The sequence below is a fragment of the Balaenoptera borealis genome (assembly GCF_965194805.1).
Source record: "Balaenoptera borealis genome assembly, chromosome: 4".
Classification (NCBI taxonomy): domain Eukaryota; kingdom Metazoa; phylum Chordata; class Mammalia; order Artiodactyla; family Balaenopteridae; genus Balaenoptera; species Balaenoptera borealis.
The window spans coordinates 7,555,167-7,572,908 of record NC_138861.1 but is presented as its reverse complement, the minus strand read 5'-3'; the positions used below and the strand labels follow the sequence as shown (position 1 = coordinate 7,572,908).

At 38.8% G+C, this 17,742-nt stretch overlaps 1 protein-coding gene across 4 annotated transcripts in view; it reads left to right on the top strand.

The window, feature by feature from the left end:
- Positions 1-17,742, top strand: part of MARCHF1 (membrane associated ring-CH-type finger 1) — an 884,469-nt gene that overhangs the window by 815,152 nt on the left and 51,575 nt on the right. For all 4 annotated transcript variants that reach the window (XM_082391765.1, XM_082391764.1, XM_082391766.1 and 1 more), the window contains one exon: positions 12,490-12,670. In XM_082391765.1, the coding sequence (XP_082247891.1) occupies positions 12,490-12,670 (181 nt within the window). The remainder of the gene's footprint in view (positions 1-12,489; positions 12,671-17,742) is intronic.

Here is a 17,742-nt window from a genome sequence, read left to right as displayed (position 1 = left end):
CCAATGTATAAAGTGTCAACGTATAAGCTCCTTGAAGGACAAAGACTGAGACTTACTCATCTTTGCATTTATCTCAGCACCTCGTATAACCTTGCACACATGCCACAGATTATTTGGTGAGAGAATGATTACATGAATAAATAAACAAAGGAATACGTGAATAAATGAATCAAGAATGACCACTGTTCACTCAAGGTGGCTGGAGCTGCTATAAAACATCAATATTTTGCCAAGACACTCGCTTGCCTATGTAGGAGAATTTATATGCAGAAGCATGTTTTTAATTCATTCAGTGCATTCTTGGTTATCTGTAAATAAATTACCTTCTTTGTCAGTTGTGCATGGCAACTTGAGACTTCCTTTGAAAGAATGCTCCACCAGATAAGATTCATGAATAGACAAAAACAGAAGGAAGTCATGGTTGAGGACGAGGTTATGAAGATTCAAACACTAAGCAATCACAAAAAAACACCATCACAAAATCAATTTGAATTAAGAATCTCTGCCACATGCAGAAAAGTAAAAGGACTAAAAAGTTATAATGTTAAGTTTTCTGATAGCTCTGTTATTATACATGTACAAAAGCCCTATTCTGCATCTGACCAAATATATTTCTTTGGTTATATCTACACAGAAAGCAAATGAGTGTGTGTTATCTGTCCTTTTGTTTTTCCTTTTCACTTCAACGCATGCGGCTAATAAAAACTGAGCCTAACAACTTTAAGAATTCCTGCTTAGAAATGTCTCTAGTTCAACTTTGTCCATCTTACGAACACACACAGAAAGGTCTCAAAGCTGACATAAAATGAATGTTGGGGACGTGTGAGAGTGTAGAGAGAATCATTACCTCGGGATATTTATTCAATGTTTATTATCTATTAACTCATCTATATGTCACCAAAATTATAAGGTGGGATCTGGAAAGGTAAGCACCATTGGGTAAAATCCATTTCTATACTCAGAAGTAGACCGTGCTCTGTCTGAACCCACCAACAGAGTGTGGATGGGAAGCAAGGTGATGGTTAACAAGGGAGGGATTATCCCATAGGGCACAACCCATCCTTTGATCTCTCCTGACTTGGAGGATTTGGACCATCTGAGCTGATACTAAGACTAATGAAGAAGATCTATCTTCTTGTTGGGTACACTTGGGGCTGGGACTCCTGGGGCTACACATGCCAACACACAGGGGAAGAAATCTCACGTACTCCATGCACCCACGGAGACGTCTCCGAAAGCCCTCCAAGAGGACCTAGCCCACTATGAGATTGAATCACTAGCCTAGCCACTAATAGGGGAGTTCTTATGACAACCTTCAATCCCAATCAGGGTTTAAACTCCTGGGATCAGTAGGTTCAAACCATCACCAGAGGTGATAGGGCTGCAAGGGGAGCAATTCCGATAGCATCTTACCAAGCCACTGCAGCTCACCTAACCCAAGTACCTAGGAACTCAAATAAGCCTTGGCTTCCTCTGCTTCCATCATTGGCACAAGTGATCACTTTCTTCTTCTCCACTGTTTTCCATCGTGTGGTATCCGATGGGAAGAAGATGCAGCTGATTAGCTGTGACTTTGGATTTGCTCCAGGATCCAGAGAGGAGCCAGGGACATTGCTATGTTTCTCCCTTTGTTGTTGATCCTTCCCTGCAGCTCTGTGCAGATGGTCTGAGGTTTTGACCAAGTCCGTGGTGACAAATTAGGGCATGAAATTAAACTCAGGAAGTCATGGTATATACCAGGTTTTTCGAGTTGAAAATATTCCTTTGAGAAAACAAAACACTTAAAAAAGTCACTTGTGTGTAAAGTGCTGTCACTCACCTGTAGATGTTAAAAAGATTGTAGATTCAGAATGACCAATCTTATGATTATAAAAATTGTATCAGCTCTCTACAAAATATTTTTATTCCTATGTCATAATTGTACCTTTAATAGAAGTTTTCAAAATATTTTAAATCTCCGGCTGAATGGTAGCTCGCAATACTTATCTTCATCTCTGTAGGGAAATCTTAGAAACCTGATTTGCAAGGCCTTTTTCTTTTAATTCTAAATTATATTCTGGCTCCATATCAATAAGAGTTGCTGGAAACAGCTGCTGGTAAGAATAATACTAAATACTGCCTATCTTCTTCTCTGCTTATTAAATAAGAGTTACTTCTCCTTTCTGCAGCAGATCGGTTTGCTTGACTTCCTCTGATGCTCAGAGAGGGTGTAAAACTGGTACACCTCAGTTTAGTTCCTCAAATGCAAATGAAGAGTGCATGGTACGTGTAAGGGTCATACATTTCTCACTTTCATTATAAGTGAGTCTTCCCGAAAAGTAAACAAAACACTGGTAGTTGGTAACATCTTCTGAGAATTGATAAATCATCTCACTAACCTAGGCTATCTCTTTTGGTCTGTACATGCTTAAACAGTAGTTTAAAGTATAGCATTCCCAATCCATTTGCGGTCTAGGAATCAGCCATCTTCACCTTGACTTTTTAACGCTCCCATCACTTAAATTACTCTTAATATCCTGCTATTCTTTCCATACAAAGAAGATCCTGACCCTCAAAATTAATCAACAAGAATGTATTCAGCTCATAATAGCAGAGCTTGCATAGATGAAACAACAAACAGCAAAGACCGGATCTGTATCTGTGCTAAGAACAATGACACCTCTAACACTGTAGGGAAAGAAGATCTAGAGTCTATTTCATGAAGGATGTGAGTCTCAGGGCAGCTTAAATTTAAATGAAGTGTGATCAAGAAATAGGAAAAAAAGATTAAGCTGACATCTGATAATAGCAACTGTTAAAGTCTTTATATTTGTTTTCAGTGTGGCCTAACTTGACAGTCTAGCAAATAAATGTTTAGTGAATTTAAATTACAATTGTATTTGTGTTTAAACTTCTGTAGATGTCTTCTGTGTCTTATAAGAACTCAGAAAGATGTCCCGAGGACCTTATTTCTTTAATTTTCACTAAAGAGATACAATCTGTACACTTTTTGAAAAGTTAACAATTACTTTCTAGAATGGAGCTAACACTGGACATAAAAGTTATGAAAATATGGAATAAAGTGTATTTTATTATAAATACAAAATATAAACAATTTCTTTTAAAATGAAAAAAAAAAAAAAAAAAAAGAAAGAAATAGGGTCTCAGGGGTTTGGGATCATATTTGAGAAAATTCCCAGAAGCACAGTCCCAGAACACAATAGGCTGAGGAAATAAACATCAGAGCATTAATTGAAAAAAAATAGTATTTAACCTTTATTGACACTTAACTTCTTAATTCTTATAAACAATCCTATGAAGTAGACACTGCTATTTTCCTATTTTATTGGTGAGGAACTTGAAAATACCAGAGATTAAGTGAGGTAACAGACATGGACTGGCAGAATTAGGGTTCTAATGGTGATTGTACTATTAAAAACCACACCAGTGTTTCCCAACACTTTCTACATCATGACACGCACAGAACATGATAACATTTGTGAATTAACTGGGATTAATGGGCAACACACCCAGACCCTTAAAATGCCCTCTAGACAGAGAGGAATCAAGATCTTGGCACAGTGGTAAGTTATTTGTGGCAAAACTCATAGCTTCTCAGCTGGTAGATTCTGTAGCATGCTGCTATGCCTGTATGTTAGGGATTAAGAGGAAATACAGCAGGATGGGTAAGGTAAATCCAAATTATGGAAGGTCAGCTGAAAACCAGGTGAAGTAATTTGGATTTTATTTGATTGATGATAGGGTTCTTGAAGAATGGCAGTATTTTAAGAGGATCTGAATAACTGTATGTTTAAAGAATGATTTGGAAGGAGCAAAGGCTTTAAGACAGTTTGTGTATCTGGTGACAGTTCAAAACTACCAGAGCAATGGCAGTGAGGATGAAAAGAGGAAAATAATTTTAAAAAAACAAAACACTAAGGGAGAAAAAGTATTGGCATATTGATAATTTGAATTTAGAGTACGAAGTACCTGAAAGGCTCAAAACAAAGGCAAGCAATAGAACGGGACGTTGATGTTGATGGAATGGCATCTTTGGGAAGAGAAGCTATTTTGGAGATGGTGAGATGCAGGAACCAGTAAGAACCGGCTGAGGTTTCTTGCTGTTGGAGGGGCAACGGTTGGTTTTGGAGATGAATATTTTAAAATCACAAGTCTAGGAGCAATGCTTGAACTTGTGGTCCAGGATGGCCTCCCTGGGGCCGTCAGCGTAGAATGGAAAAATCAAAGGGTTAAGTACAAAACTCCCAGGATAAGCAGAGGGGAAATGCTGACAAAGAAATTTCAGGGGGTGGAGCAGGGAGGTCGGTCTGCTGGAGAGGAAGGAAAAGAGACTCTCAACACTAGAAATTTTAGGTCATGTAGTTTAAGTACCCTTGCTTGAATCCCTTTACACTATGCCAGCCATGTAATCACACAACTTACGTTTGTTGCTTGAGTACCTTCCATGGTGGGAAATCCACACCCTCCTGGGCAAGCTCAGTTCATCTTTGGAAAGTTCTGTATATATCAATATATATATTCTTTAACTTGTACTCCCTGGATCCAGTTGTGGTTCAGAATAAGACCAGCTGCCCTTTCACACAATAGCCTGTCATATATCTAAAGACAATTGGCATGTAATGGCCCTTCCTTGCTTTTTTGTTCCCCTCCAAGATGTTAAATGTAGGACTTAGTATTTTTCTTTTAATTTGTCCCAAAATGAGTACACTCATACTTTAAGAGGTGGGCCTTGTAACCTACAATATTAAATTATGGTAGATGAGTTTTAACCATGAATTTAAATATGCTGAATTGTATACTATTCTCCACCATGGTAACTCACCTGTTATGTCTTATCATAGGATCATCTCCCCCATCATCTCTCATCTTTCCAGGTTCCAGAATACCGACATTTTGGGTCGGTCCTCCATAAGTAGTCACTATTTCAATCCCTACAATCATCCTGCATACTCTTCTGATTCCACTTTTCCCAAGTTTAAGGGTAGTGATATAAGAGCGGTGTCATATAAGCCAAAAAGGGAGAAGTTTCAAGAAGGAGGGGTTAGTCCATAATGTAAAAGGACATCAGGAAAGACGGAGAACTAGAGAAGGTCCTTGGACTTGACTATGAGGAGGACGTTGGTAGCTTAGGAGAAAAGTAATCTCATTAGTACGGTAGATTAGGAAATATCTCCCTTACTTACATCACAGTCCTATGAGATGAAAAATGACAAAGTCCTGTGAAGTAAAATGCAGACATAAAAAATTGTGTTGCTTTAACCTAAATGTCCATCAACAGAGGAATGGATAAAGAAGATAAATATATACAATGGAATATTACTCAGCCATAAAAAGGAATGAAATTGGGTCATTTACAGAGACGTGGATGGACCTAGAGAGTGTCCTACAGAGTGAAGTAAGTCTGAAAGGGAAAAACAAATATTGTATATTAACGCATATATGTGGAATCTAGAAAACTGGTAGAGATGATCTGATTTGCAAAGCAGAAATAGAGACACAGACGTGAAGAACTAATGTATGGATACCAAGGGGGGGAGGGTGGGATGAACTGGGAAACTGGGATTGACACATAAACACTATTGATACTCTGTATAAAATAAACAACTGAGGGGAACATACTGTATAGCACAGGGAACTCTACTTAATTAACTGTGATGACCTAAGTGGGAAGGAAATCCAAAGAAGAGGGGATATATGTATACGTATAGCTGATTCACTATGCTGTACAGCAGAAACTAACACAATATTGTAAAGCAACTATACTCCAATAAAAATTAATTTAAAAAAACTAAAAAAGAATTGAGTTGCTTTTCTAAAAAAGCATGCATTTATTACCTAGCAGCACTTTTTGTTGACTTTATTGACTGTTTATGTATTGGCAATAATGCCCTACTTTGGGATAATATTTATATTTTGCAGTATTTTCTCATATATCTTATTTGAGCCTCATGATAGCCATGTAAAATTTTACAGATGAAAAAACCAATTGTCTGAAAACTTGTCTGAGAGCACCCAACGTACAGAAGAGTGAAGCTGAATCCCATCCCAGGTTTACTCTACACAGATCTAAACACACTCCCACGCCAAGATTTCTTTGAGACATGTTTGTGACTCGACTAACCTGGGGATTCAAAGGTGTTGTAACTAACTCACCTGGATCCTGTCAGAATTCATGACCTTGGCCTTACAAGCACTTGCTTTAACTGACTTCACAAACTAGCTGCTAAAAGCTGTTAGTCCCAGTGCATTGGCAGCAGTAACATAGAAAAACCAAATTAATAGTAGTAGTAGCAATAGTATTAATCCCATGATCCCATGATAAAATTAACAAATTAGCCATAATGAATTAACAAGTATTAGATTGCCTACTATATGGCAGACATGTACTCTTTTATTTCATCCTCATGACACCCTAAGAGTTATTTTTGACCTCATTTTACACATGAGTAAACAGAGAACTTCTCCAGTTTACTGGAGCGGAAAACAAGGATGTGAGTCAGGATTGGATTTGCTTGTGAACCTCAAGCACCAAATAAGTCTATATTTTTTATTTTCATTTTTTCTGTGACAATGGAAAAAATACAACAGAAGGGATAAGAATTCATCCGTGAGGGAGATGAATGCATACTGTACACAGAGACCATCTTTGTCCCATTTCCTCCTATTTTCAGCATCTGTTCTTCCACATCGCTGTGTCTTCTAGTCTCTCAAACCCATCCTTTTCTCATCATATAATGACCGTGAAGTGGTTTCACTAGCTTCCCTGCTCAGTTCATCTAGACTTTATGACAACTATTTTCACACCGTCTTCTCTGATGCACCAGAATCCTTCACTCCTCGTCCTTCCCCAGCCTGATCTAGTGACCTCGGGATGGAGAGGTTGTGCTACCCTGTGTAGGACCTCTCTGACTGCTCAGCATACGGAGTCCCAGAAGGTCCACCATAAACCCATGCTGTCTCATCTCACCGGGGACCTCGTCCCAGAAGGTCCACCATAAACCCATGAGTCTCATCTCACCAGGGGCCTCGTCCCAGAAGGTCCACCATAAACCCATGAGTCTCATCTCACCGGGGACCTCGTCCCAGAAGGTCCACCATAAACCCATGCTGTCTCATCTCACCGGGGACCTCGTCCCAGAAGGTCCACCATAAACCCATGCTGTCTCATCTCACCGGGGACCTCGTCCCAGAACGTCCACCATAAACCCATGCTGTCTCATCTCACCGGGGGCCTCATGGCTGCTCCGCGATTCTGATATACATGCTTGGTTAATGTTCCATCACATTCTCCCAGTGGCTTTCTTTAATTATTTACAGCCTCTGTGAGACCGTAACCCCGTGCCTTCCTGCCTTCCCTTTAGTAACCTGTTGTCTGTTATATCAGGGAAGATAGTAAGATCCCCCTAGGCCCAGGGGCTGCACCTTCCCTGCCCCCACCTCCTTTCCATCTTCACCTGCCGTTTCTCCTCTACCTCTTGCTCACGGGAAATGGTGTCTGTTTCCCTCCTGGATACCCTTGCACTTGTCCAAAGATGTTCCTCTACCATTTTTTCTTTCCCCACACTCTCCTGACTTCTCAAGAAACTTCATTTAACAGTGGGTCATTCTCTTGCCTGATGATTTCTGTAAATGTCTCGCTCTCTGTGGCACCTTCACTTCTGCTTATGAACACATTCAGCTTTTACTGTTAAAAAAAAAAATGAAATGAAAGTGAAAACTAAAATTTTCTCTAGTCCACCATCCTTTCATTGCTCTGCTATATTTCTCAAAAAGAGAGGTTATATATCCTCACTTGTTTACTTGAGCACTAATTTCTCATAACTGCTTACTACCTTTCAACATGGCTTCTGCCCAACATGTGTTCTAATCATTTTTTAGCTTAAGAAAGTGAATTCTAAGAATGGACATCAAAACACAACCATACAGGGCTTCCCTGGTGGCGCAGTGGTTAAGAATCTGCCTGCCAATGCAGGGGACATGGGTTCGAGCCCTGGTCTGGGAGGATCCCACATGCCGCGGAGCAACTAAGCCCGAGAGCCACAACTACTGAGCCTGCATGTCTGGAGCCTGTGCTCCGCAACGGGAGAGGCCACGACAGTGAGAGGCCCGCGCACCGCGATGAAGAGTGGCCCCCACTCACCGCAACTGGAGAAAGCCCTCGCACAGAAACGAAGACCCAACACAGCCAAAAATAAATAAATAAATAAAATTTAAAAACAAACAAACAAAAAAACACACAACCATACAAAATCTATGGGATGCAGCAAAGCAGTTCTTAGAGGGAAGTTCATAGCAATACAGGCCTTCTTCAAAAAACAAGATAAATCTCAAATAAACAACCTAACCTAACACCTAAAATAATTAGAAACAGAAGAACAAAAAAAACCTGAAGTCAGCAGAAGGTAGGACATAATAAAGATCAGAGAGGAAATAAATAAAATGAAGGTTAAAAAAATAGAAAAATATCAATAAAACCAAGCTGATTCTTTGAAAGGCTAAGAATGGGCACCAAACTCTGAAGCATGATGACTAGTTTTGAGTAAAGATTAACATCCAAATTAAACCATTACAAACATAGCAGTGTCCATAAGTACTGTGTTTAAAGCTTATTTAGTTAGAGAGGAGGATGGAAGAAAATGTAGGTAGGGAAATGAGGGGATAGAGAAAGGGAAAAAAATGGCATGGAATATGGGAAAAGAGTTGCAATGCTGTCTGAAGGTTACAGGGATGACTGCCTTTAAGAGTCCCATGTTGTTGATGTGCTTCAATGCCAAAGCTAGTAGTCACGGAAACCAAGCAAGTCCCTTGGGGATCCTGACACACTCTGCAGGCTGTCTCCCATCTTCTCCCAAGTGTTACCACATTGTTCCAGATTCTTAATACCTAGATGTTTGTAATCGTTGCCCAAATGGTGTCCCTGCCTTCAGGTTCTCTTCTCTTCCTCTCAAGTCACCCTCCGTGCAGATGCTAGTGTCTGATTTTCTTTGCATGTAGCAAGAACTAAGAAAATGTGAATGAATTAAATAATGAATGAATGAATGAATGAATGAAAAGAATTCTAAAGTTACATAATCACTACGGCCCTCACAAAGATTTTTTTAAGTGATGAATTATTTTTTTTTAAAAACTTATGCATAAAAAAAAATACTATTCTGCCTGAGCCAAGAAGCCTTGGCAAGGGATGGGGGCTGGGGGTGGCAGTAGAGGTCATTTTCAGATCTATAAGACTGAAAAAAAAAAAGCCAACTTTTCTTAAAACTCAAACATTAAGGGGGGACTTGAAGCTGCAAACACGCACACACACACATTTTCTAAAATTTAATTTGCTCAATAGCATTTTGTGGTCCACTCTTTACAGAAAACTAGAAATTATATGGAAGTAGATGTTTATTCACGTCATAAATGGTGAAAGCCTAACACATGGTGGTTGGATTGTAAGCAGCCAGTTAAAATACTAAAATGCCAGTAATATCTGTGAATTCAGCTTGTTCCTGCTGCTAGGTGACAAGACACCAATGTAGATCATCAATGATTTTTAAAAAAATCACTTAATTCCCAAGTCTCGATTTCCCATAAGGTAAAAATGCATCAAAATTATGATTATTTTACAATGCATTTTTATTTTATTATTGAAATCATTTTCTCTACACAATTATTCTGTTGGAAAAAAGCATGTTTATATTTTTATTACTATGCTTTCATTTATAATTTTGCAATTATGGTTTGTGTGAAGTGTATCCATTTAAGAATTGTTTAATTCTTCCTGTAATGGCTCTGTCACTTTATTTTCATTTCTAGCAGATATTTGAAGTCGATATTTAGCTTTTAAACTCATTTAGAACAATCTCAACATAGTTTGAAAAAGACTCTTAGGAGCCAACCTGAGTTGGATAATTTAGAAAATATTCAAAATGCTAAAATCACATAAAAAGAAATCTTGTGAAATGGAAATGCAAATGAACCAAGCTTTTGATTTTTCCTATGGGAAATAATCTTAACTTTATGAAAAAATGATATTGCCAGTGATGCTTCAGGTGACAGTTTCAGGAGAAGTTTTTAAAAAAGAATCTGTAAGATATAAGAAGTCTTGACTACAAACAGAGAACGGTTCTGGTCAGTCTGAACTCGGTAATCAGCGAGGTCGCTGTTTACATCTGCTTATGATGAATTACTTCTTCAAGTTAGTAAAAAATCAGAGCCTCAGAATCATCTTGGCAGCTGTGCAGCACTTGACCCCCTTTGTGGTGACGAATTATGAGATGGCATTAACTGCGAAGTTTTCTTTTTCAAATAAGAAACTTTACCCCCTGTCCCTGCAGACTGTTACGGATCAGCGAGCTTCAGTGGTGGGTCAGGAGGGGCTTTCGTTTTTATTGTGTGCTTCTCTCTGGAACCTTTGCTTCAACTTTTGTTACTTGTAGAATTGGGGCTGATTTATTTTGTGAACCTTGTTTTCATCATTGTTGATAATAGTCAGACATTGTCTTTAACTCAGGATCACCATGTTTAAGACATGTGTTTTCTGTAAAGGGCCAGATAGTGAAGATGATAGTTTTTGTGGCCACATGGCCTCTGCATCAACTCTCAGGTCTACAGTTATAGTGAAAACACAGCTCTAAATAATACGTAAACAAACATGTGTGGGTGTGGTCCAATAAAACTTTATTTACCAAAACATGCAGCAGGAAGAAACGGGTCACCGTGTGCTGGCCCCTGATCTAAGGGAGTATCTTTGTGTGGGATCAGGTAGAGAAGAGCGTCAAAGGACTTCAGAAATCCCAGCCGCTCATGATGTATAATGCGTTAGGTTTCAGTGACTCAAAAAATAAATATTACAATAAAATGATGTGCTATAGAAACCCAGATTTGCTTTCACTGGTTGCTTTTATAATAAGTCACAGTTTGTTGACTGAACAATTCCTTTCATCAACAAGCATCTATTGACCAACAGTCTATCAGTAACAGGTATGCTATAAAGTATACTTAAGCCCTGATCCTAGGACCTACACGTTTGGAGAGAAGACATATCTCGGACTTTCATATTAAAGAATAGGCTCTGAGATGATTTTTAGTTTTTCCCCACCACGCCAGCCTCTGACAGGTGCTGCAACATCCAACACTGATACCTCCTAACTCTGTCCAGGGGAAGGCAGATGCTGATTTTGAACTTTCCTGTGTTCTCATCCTGTCACTACACCCAAAGAACTTTTGAAGTCAGTGTTCCTCTTGGCCTACTTTATCTTTACTTAAGAAAAAAGAGATCCAAGATACTAGTGTACTGTCATACTTCTTTATTTTGAGGTTAGGGGAGGGTTGGGTTTCAATTCCTGTATCTCATTGCAGTAACAATCTGACCAACCATCACATTTCCCCTGGGGAGACAGCTGAGCTAGATAAATATATTTTAAAATCCACTCTTTAAAACATGCTTCTGGAGAAGAGGGATGAAAGGAAAGATCAGTGGCAGCAATTCAAACATTCTTCCAGCCTACCCCTGTGACTCTGCTCCAGAAAATTACTATACAGGTGTTTGGGGAACATTCCATTCCTATTTCTAACAAGAGTTCAAGCAATATTTCTAATCAAATTTAGTAACAACTTATAACAGCTGGTTATATAATAAGAGTTATTGAAGTTCTAAGGTTTGAATTTGTGACCTGGTGGTATAAAAACTTATCCAGTGAGGAAAACAAATTATTTCTTTTTAATTTGAAGAGGAGAATAATGACGATTTCATAGACTGTGAATCTATGACACTAGAAGTCATAGTAATTCAGTAAACTACTTGAACTAGGAATTCCTTGGAAGACGTAGCAATTAACATTTTAAAACAGTAGGATTTACTGTACTTGAACTTTCTGTAACCAGTAACTTTTGTGACGATGATTATTGACAGTTTAGGCCTTTTGTTTTGACCAAATATGTGCGCATCTTCCTAGGAAAGTCTTCATAATATTTCCAAGTTGAGACTTTCTATATTCACTTTATTCCATAGTAGCACATTAAAATGTTTCAGAATTCTTCCACATTGGTAAGATACCATATATAGTAAAGTATACACCCCATAAAACTACCATCAAAGTAAAACATTGAAGTTACCAGGTTCCAGCGTTCCTTAGGATACTAAGTCGTAACTTTTGTATATGAAAGCAAGCTTGTGCCTATGGGCACTGACTTTTAACAGATGAAGGTGGGGACATAGCTCAATAGCTATGCTGTTAAAATTGACTTCTGTGTAGGAATGATCGCACGTTTTTGATGTATTGGTGTCTAATGCCTTTGAACATGACTTAAGAGTCCAGCAATGACTATGCAAGGGAAAGGAAATTAGTATCGGCCATAGATTCAGCTCTAGCATTAAGCTGAAGTGCAATGTCCGTGGGTCTGAACGTGAGGTTGCGGTTTCTAACACAGCCTGGGATGTGCGGGAGGAGGATTCCGTGTGCTCCCCGAGGGGGAGATCTCACCCGGCTGCTGTGTCCTCCCCAGGATCTGTCACTGCGAAGGGGATGAGGAGAGTCCTCTCATCACGCCCTGCCGCTGCACGGGCACCCTGCGCTTCGTGCACCAGGCCTGCCTCCACCAGTGGATCAAGAGCTCTGACACGCGCTGCTGTGAGCTATGCAAGTACGACTTCATCATGGAGACCAAGCTCAAGCCCCTCCGCAAGGTAGGGTGTCGCTGGGTGTCGCTGGTGTGAGAGAGACGGCCGACAAAGCGGGCGTTTTGTTCATCGAAGTATAGTTGACTTCAGTAAAAATGTACAATGTTGTGTTGGTTTCAGGTGTACAGCAAAGTGATTCAGTTACACATACATATTAAAAACCCATTTCTTTACACAATAAGATTTTGCTAACATGCTAGTATCCGCTAAGAATACACATCTTGGGTTGGGCTCAATATGTGAAATGCAGCCAAGTGTTTTCAGATAATCCTCCCTACTTCTGTTTTAGAGTCTAGGGCCTCTGATTTTTGTTTCACTCTTCAAAGTCAAAGAAAAACATGTGCATGTGTGTGTGCGTGTGTATGTATGTGTGTGCATGTGTGAATATGTGTGTGTGTGTGTGTGTGCAAAATATACCTGTGGGTCAATGTAATTGAATTGATGAGAGCTGTGAGAACATTGTATTGATACTTACTGAAGTCAGTTCCCGAGAAGGTTAGATAATAGATCCCATAGATTAAACAATATGAACTCACCTAATTTCTTGAAAGCCAGGCATTAGGTAATGGAAGAGAATGATGTCTTCTGTAAGGCGTGGACTCTTTTTTGTGTTTGCCTTTATCTGGGGATTTGGTTTGATAGTTCATGTATTATTTTTATTTTTTCATGTATTATTTTTCCATATTGTGCATCAAGCTGCAAGAGAGAGGTAAGTATTTTTATCTATAAATTTAATCTTCAGATTTCTCATTTGTGTTATATTTTTCTAAAGAATGAAGGTAAGAATTGAGTTAAATATAAAGTTAGCATCTAAATCAATGCTGGCAGAGGATAGCTTGTAAAGGATGCAAACGAAGACAATGAACTTTATATACTTCATGCATGATAGCTGGGACCCTGGATTTTAGCATGTTAACTTATCTTTTAGCCTAACTGAAGCCTTATGTATACGGATGCCTCAATTTCCAAAGGAGAGTATGGAGACTGCAACTTAAATAATGAATCTCCCTAGAGCTACTTTTTCATTTAAATTTCATGCAAAGAAAAAGTGGATTAAGGTGATGGGTTCCAGGATGAGCAGAGATGTAAAGCAAACAAGAATATTCCAATAGACGTCTGATTGGTGGCTGGCCATTGCAAATCTTCATGAATTCTGTAAATTACAGAGAGGGAGAACGACAGTCCCAGCTTTCGTGATAGCCTTGATTTTTCAAATCTGCCAGTGGCTTATAGATGTCAAAACTGGTGCATAAGACACCTTTGAGTTATGGATTTTTTTAACATGTGGGGTGACCTGAGTGCCAAAAGGCGACACTCTGATCCTCCCAAGTCCCAAAGCAATCGATGCCAGAAATAGAGATGGACCCTACCTCCTTGCCCTTTGCTTTATCCACTGAAGGGTGCTGTGTGCTCTCTGCAGCTGCTACATGACACACTGTGCTCTGTGATTCTGTAAATTTCTCTTCTTGCCCCACAGGGAAGTACCAATTGTTTCATAACGTCTGTATAGTTCTCCATTTTTTTCAACCTACATCTGTATAAAATTTTCATTTCAACTTTTCAAACGTAGTATTTCAATATGAGAACAACAATCTAGGATAATAAAATATTCTAATTTTCTCTTCTTCATACTGTGTGCCCCTCCCCCATTTGTGTATCATAAACAGTACATGATGCTGTATGGACCTTGGAAGGTCTTCTACCTTCAGCTTTTCTAGACTCACCCCTGACTTACAGCTTTGATCCTTTCTTAGTATTCCATTCCCAATAAGTTACAATCCTTTCAAGAGATCTTTTTTTTTTCCTCAACCAACCTGTTTACAAACCAGAGAAAGACTACAAATACATCTATCTTTTTAATCTTAATACTCAGCCATAAAAAGGAACAAAATTGTGCCATTTGCAGAGACGTGGATAGACCTAGAGACTGTCATACAGAGTGAAGTAAGTCAAAAAGATAAAAACGAATACCGTATAATATCGCTTATATGTGGAATCTAGAAAAATGGCACAGATGAACTTATTTGCAAAGCAGAAATAGAGACACACAGGTAGCGAACAAACTTATGGATACCAAGGGGGGAAGGGGGTGTGGGATGAACTGGGAGATTGTGATTGACACATATACACAACTATGTATAAAATAGATAACCAATGAGAACCTACTGGATAGCACAGGGAACTCTACTCAATCCTCTGTCATGACCTAAATGGGAATGAAATCCAAAAAAGAGTGGATATATGTATACGTATAACTAATTCACTTTGCTGCACAGCACAAACTAACACAGCATTGTAAAGCAGCTATACTCCAATAAAAGTTTTAAAAAATATGTATTGCAGCAACCTAGTGGGCACATCCTATCTGTTGATTAATGAAATACCCCAGTTTCTTTTCACAGACGTTTCCTTTGATTGGTCATAAGTATTGATGAAGGGCAGCATGTCAACAACCTTCATTTTTAATAGCATATATACCTACAGAGGATGTCAGAATCTAATCCAGAGGCTGCTTCCCAACAGCCCACAGATGTGTTTTACTTGACCCACAGGGCTGAAAATTTGAATCTGTGATTATTTCATGTAAAATCCCATACATCTGTATTTATTTGAAAACCCCTGTATCTGGCTTGACAGGAACCACGTTTCCGTGAGACAACCACCAGTGTAGCTAGCGGGAGGCTGGCCCCTGTGTGAAGCTGTTTGCCCTCAAGGGCCCTGCATTTCTCCGTCCTCCCTCTTTCTGATCCTGAAGGATCTCCTCTCATTTGAGCATGAGATCTCAGTGATCTCTGAGCATCAGATCTCTCTGTGGCTCCAGTGTACAGATCTGAATTTTCAGCTCCTGGTCTAACATGGTCTAACACAGTCCTAGACGTAAGAAACATGCATGCTGTTCCTACCTCTATGATTTATGGGCTTTAAAAACCTAGAAAAGCGATTCCACACTTTCACTTTCTCCCTTAAAATTATGGGGCCCTGTGATAATACTTCAATGGCAGTATCTGAAATGACTTTTCAGATTTTGAAGTGATATGAACTATACAGACATGAGGCATATTTAAACGGTTCTGGATGGTTTGTTTTCATGGCACTGAGATTCATCAACAGTTTTCTTTTGGTAGTTTTCAAGAGGTCATTAAGAATGACAGGTATAGCATTTAATTAGAATATATTCAAAGTACATCTAATTAATTGCTCTCAACTCAGTAATTCTATTACAGTTTATAACATTCTAAAGACCAACCACATGAAACAATTAATTTAGCTAATGATTCTGAATTTCTATCATTAGCCAATGGAGGCAGGAGATTCTGTGGAGATGAAATGGTTTCTTGAAGTAGAAAGGTACAAATCTTCATAGTCTGACAAACCTTGGGACTTAATAGCCTCTAAAGACATGAGTGAAAGCTTACTTCATTAATTGCTGCTATTACTACACCAAAATCTAAGTTAGTGAATTCATCAAGGTATCCTAATGTTTCCAGAAGAAAATCTTTAAAGTCTAAATAAAAGCAAGGCCTTATTTGAGAAAAAGCAATTTTCATCACCTTTAAGTCAGTGGCTCAGCTACTTTTATAACACTCAGTAGAAGTCTCATTAATCTACTGAGTTACCAAGAATCAGAAATAATTCTCAGGGCCCAGAAAAGTCAAAAATATAGAAAACACAGCAACGACTAAGTGCAGTCTGGAACTGCATGCAATCTCAGTTAGGACGAGGAAACTAATCTGTTCTGAAGCTGAAGAAATGCATGGGGCTCAGATCTGAATCTCACTCCTGAATGGGAGAAACCAGCTACCGGACAGAAAGCTAAGCTTGTGAGGACAGAGAATACTCCTGACACTGTGTGTCCTTCCCTGAAAGAGTTCTGTACATGGTTTTCCATTTACAAACTATTTGACAAATAGATAATACAAAATATGCAAGTCCATGCATCAATTCCTTGTCTCATTTCTACAAATAAAATGAGGCAGTGAATCAATTCAATTACCATTGCTTTAGTAACAATTAGGTCAAACCATATGCACTTGTCATTTTTATAGATCAAAAGCAGTTGAAGATTGGAAAGTTCATAAATGTAAGTTCTGTAGAACTTATTATGCTAAATAAAAAGGAATAATCATTTTGATATTTTTAAATTTGTTTTATTGGAGGATAGTCGATTTACAATGTTGCGTTAATTTTTGCTGTTCAGCAAAGTAATTCAGCTATACATGTATATACATATATATACATGTATATATATATTCTTATTCATATTCTTTTTCATATTCTTTTCCATTATGGTTTATCACAGGATATTGAATATAGTTCCCTGTGCAATACAGCATTTTTATATTTCTACATTTCCACCATAGTGACTTACAACGCTTTAGCTGAAATACCTATTTTTAGAAAATAAAGAACTCTATTTAACAACTACCGTGCTATTTTTTTCCTTTCCTTAATTTGAGGTAGCATCCGTCTTTCAGAATAGCCAAGAGCCACTGCAAGTTGCCATAGCAGGTCAGCCATCCCAAGGGTGTTACTGATTCTCTGCTGAGCTGGAGCTCTTGCAGTTCGTAGCCTTAACATTGGACCAGGCAGGATGCAGTCAGATTCCTAGCCAGCAGCTTCTAGCACCCTCTTGAATAATCATACATAATAATACAGAAAGGGAATTCAAAATGCATCCTTTACTTATCATTACGGGTGATGTGCAGTTTCACTAATGCAACCACCACAGACTGAATTTTCTACTCTGTGCCAGGCATTTGGAATGTATTTCTCAATTAATTTCATCTCATTACAGCCCCATTGTGTGTAGGCACGTGCAGCCCATTTTACAGATGAGCAAGTGAGCCACTTGCTGTCTCACACCCCGAGATTCCTGATTCCATAGCATGTGCTCACTGCATGGCATCTCACTGCCATAAGCACTGGGAACCTTGCCCTTTTTTTTTTTTTTAATAAATTTATTTATTAATTTATTTATTTTTGGCTGCGTTGGGTCTTCGTTGCTGCACACGGGCTTTCTGTAGTTGCATTGAGCGGGGGCTACTCTTTGTTGTGGTGCGCTGACTTCTCATTGCAGT